The sequence below is a fragment of the Trachypithecus francoisi genome, unplaced genomic scaffold, assembly GCF_009764315.1.
Source record: "Trachypithecus francoisi isolate TF-2019V2 unplaced genomic scaffold, Tfra_2.0 Lachesis_group6, whole genome shotgun sequence".
NCBI lineage: Eukaryota > Metazoa > Chordata > Mammalia > Primates > Cercopithecidae > Trachypithecus > Trachypithecus francoisi.
In genome coordinates, this window is record NW_022681471.1 from 64,021,303 (window position 1) to 64,025,300 (window position 3,998).

A 3,998-nucleotide genomic window follows, 5' to 3' on the forward strand; every position below is an offset into this window, starting at 1 on the left:
CAGTTAATAGTTGTTCCCTAACTAAGCCCATTACAAATTCAGGTGTTGGGAGTTCTCTTCTCTTTCTGGAAAAAATAAATGTTAACTGTGTGTTTTGGCTTCTTGGAGGGCAGGAAGACTTCAGTTATCTGAAAGCTTCACATAAATAGAACATATCATCCCTGATGATGGTGGTATTTTTTATATGTGTTGTTTTTCTAGAAAAATAAAAATTTGGAAGGTAAGAAAGAAAAAACTCGATTTGCAAAAGATTTTGTTTTTACTTTCAAAGCTTCTGCATTCAGATTCAGGTAGTCCAGTCTGTCAATTTGCTATATTTTGGGCCTATTCCATCACTAGGGTTTATCCCATTATGCTGACTAATGCAGAACTGACCATTTGTAAAGGAGACATGGGACCATGGTTGACATGATGCGTGATTTGAAATGGCCACATGCAATCCTCAACCCCACTCTTCACTTGGATAAAAATAGTTGCCCCTAAGCCTTGCCTAAAATGGCCACATAGCCCATAACCAAGGCATAACTGGGATCCGGCATGAGAAGAGAAAGTGAGATTCTGAGTAGGGTCACTTCCCAAGAGGCCAGTCTTTAGTGGATGTCCTGAGTGCTACTTGGAGCACCTGATCAGTTCAGGGAAGCATGAGATCCTTGGTCCAGGACATTCAGAAAGAGCCAGGGACTCTGTAAGACTGCTATAAGTATCCACCAACACAGTTGGTCTCCCTGACATTTGTACCCTTTTACACCTTTTCTAGATCTGTCCATAGTAAATTTTCCAAGAAAACATTGCAAGGAAAAACTCTAGGGACTGAATAGATAGTAAGCAAGGGAAGGGGCTGAGGGTTTGCAGGCTGTTCCCTGAGCAAGAAGTAAATAAATGGCCCAATTTGGACAAAGTAAGAGTAGGTTACATGAGACAGACATAAAAAATCACATCCCAAACCATTGTGGTCATTCAAAAATGTTTGCAACTTTTCACAAGGGCAGTGGTATTACTCCCAATTTCCTGGCCAAATATTCATTAAAGTAACCAAGGACTGAGTACATGAAACTGCTTCACATCAGCACAGCATCCTACTTTCCTTGCAGCTCTGAACTGTGAGGAACTGTCAAAAAACTGTTCCACACTTAAAAAGCTATGTTACTGAGGAGAGTTGGAATGTGTTCTGGGAGTGGGTGTGTTTGCTTGAGTTCAGTGTGTGCAGAAAAGGCAAGCCTCCACAGCCATTTACACATTTCCCTCCTCAGCGATGGGTACACAGACAGCCAAGCTCCTGGACTAAGTCTCTGAATGGTAACGTACATTTATAAAGATTATTTTCTTAACTATTTTGAGGCATTTTTATAAATAATATGCATGTGTCTGCTGAGGGGATATATATATATATATTTAGTCAACTTTTGCTTGTTTTCTCCTGAGGCTAGTCTTGTGTGGTTACTTATGTGGTATGATTTCTGAGGTGTCAGAAAGAGCTCCCTCCTACTTCCTACCACCCTAGTCACCCAAAAATATCTCTTGGGTTGGCCCACCGCAGAGTCTAAAATTCCCACATTGCTCAAACATTTGATTTAGTTACTGAAAGCAGCTTTTAAATTCCAAATGTTACATTGGAATATTAGGCAGGTATTCAAAATTAAAGACTATATAAAACAGAAAATAATGTGGAATAGTTGCTTTTGATATAATGTTAAGTTTCAAAGGATAAATGCAAAATGACATGCACAGTCTGGGATAGGTGCTGTTCTTAAAATGTCATGGAGTCAGATCCAGCATATATACCCCAGCTCATGAACATAAGCCTATGGTAAAAGAAACCCAGCATTGTTGGGCAGATTTTGTTTTGATTTATGTTGAATATGTGCTTTCCACAGTTTCTGATCCTCAGCTCCCACTCTCTTCGCAGTGTATCTGACACTTCCCCTTACTGAGCTCCGGAAGCTCCTTCTTGCTGAGCTCGGAGGCTCCCAGTGACCTCTTGATAATCAGCCTTGGTGGGGCCCAAATCCCCACCCCTTGGAAAACTCACTGAGCCTGACATCTGCCTGTAAGCAGCTTTCAGGAAAGATCTCACAAACTCCCACCCAATCTCTCTTGGTAGCAAACTGTCAAATCATGCCCATTTCCTCAAAAGATGGTAGAGGACTTAGCAGCCTCCAATATTGCTCTGAAATTGGAGAATGAAATTCTGCAGGCTCAAGTGCAGCGGCTGATGGAAGAAAATGCTACCCTCCGGGCCCAGATCTCAGAGCTTCAGAAGTCCCAAGCAGCTAAGGAGGATGATCTACTCCGAAAGTCCTCAGAGGCCAAGGAGCCCCAGAAGCTCCCAGAGCACACAAATCCCCCAGCAGCCTGGGAGTCCCAAAAGACCCCAGAGTTCAAGGAGCCCCAGAAGCCACCAGAGTCACAGGAGCTTCCATCCTGGGAACCCCCAGCAGCCTGGGAGCTCCAGGAGGCCCCAGCATCCCCAGAGTCCCTGGAGCCTCCCGCAACTCAGGAGTCCAAGAAACCTTCAATGACCCATGAGATCCCAGCAGTCTTGGAGGGCCAGGGGTCTGCAGACACCCAGGATTCCACATCAGCCCAAGAGCCCAAGAATTCAGAACCCCAGGATCCCCCAAATATTGAGAAGCCCCAGGAGGCAACAAAATGCCAGGAGACTGCAGCACAGCTAGAGTTCCTTGAGCTTCCACCTCCCCAAGATCTTCTGGAGCCTTCAAATGCCCAGGAATTCCTAGAACTCTCAGCAACCCAGGAGTCCCTGGAGAGTCTAATAGTTGTGGAGACATTGGCAGCTCCAGAGTTTCCACAGGCCCCTATTGGGTTAGAGGCTACAGCTTTCCCCCTGGAATACACTTTAACTTTCAATGGAGATTCCCAGAAGCTTCCTGAGTTCCTGGTTCAACTGAAGAGTTACATGAGAGTCAAAGGGCACCTGTGTACCACTGAGGCAGCTCTGGTGAGCTTTGTTGGCAATTGCTTCTCAGATAAGGCAGGATGGTGGTTCCAGCTCTTACTGGATATCCAAAGCCCCTTACCAGGTCAATGTGAAAGTTTCATACATGTGCTCCAGGATACTTTTGATAATCCCGAAAACATGGAAGATGCCAACCAGTGTATCTGTCAACTCTGCCAAGGGAAGGGTCATGTAACAACCCACTTCCACCTCGTTGCTCAAGAGCTGAACTGGGATGAAAACACTCTCTGCATTCAATTTCAAGAAGGGTTTACCAGTTCTATACGAGATTAACTGTTTCACACAAGCCCAGCCACCAACCTATCTGATCTCATCACTCAGTGCATCAGCTTAGAAGAGAAGTTTGATCCCAATCCATTAGGGAAAAGCTCCTCTGCAGAGGGAGATGGGCCTGAGAGTCCACCAGATGAAAACCAACCTATGCAAGTCCACCAGATGAAAACCAACCTATGCAAGTCCACCAGATGAAAACCAACCTATGCAAGTCCACCAGATGAAAACCAACCTATGCAAGCTGCAATGAACTGTCCACACAACAGTGAAGCTGAATGTGCCCATTGGCGCAAAGGCCACTTATGCCTCTACTGTGGTTATCCTAGTCATTTTGCCAGAGATTGCCCTGTCAAGTCTCATCAAGCCCTGCAGGCAGGAAACATTGAGGCCTGCCAGTAAGGGGGACCCCAGGCGGGCCAATCTACAAATATGCGTCCCCCCTCTTCCAATATCCACGTCTCATACACTATGGCTTACTGTTGAAATCCGACTGAGCTCTGAAAGGAAGACAACAATTCTTTGAGCAAGCAATGGTAGATTCAGGCTCCTATAGAAACAGCATTGATCATACTGTGGTTCTTTGAGAGAAGCTGCCCATCGCAGTAATATCTTCCCTCTGATGCTGGAAACTGTCGACGGCCATCCACTTATTAATGCGCCCATAAATAAGGAAACATCACCTGTCAAAGTTAAAATTGGAAACCATGTAGTAGAGCTCCAGTTTGACATTATTCATGCAGCACAATAT

The 3,998-nt window shown here is 45.0% G+C and overlaps 1 protein-coding gene across 1 annotated transcript; it reads left to right on the forward strand.

Annotated features, from left to right (window-relative positions):
• The first annotated feature begins 1,122 nt into the window (after positions 1 to 1,122).
• Positions 1,123 to 3,649, forward strand: RTL3 (retrotransposon Gag like 3). Its single transcript, XM_033201889.1, is given in 3 exon segments — positions 1,123 to 1,296; positions 1,907 to 3,383; positions 3,468 to 3,649. Coding segments are annotated over 2 exon segments (1,431 nt in total). The 5' UTR covers positions 1,123 to 1,296; positions 1,907 to 2,134.
• The last annotated feature ends 349 nt before the right edge of the window (positions 3,650 to 3,998 follow it).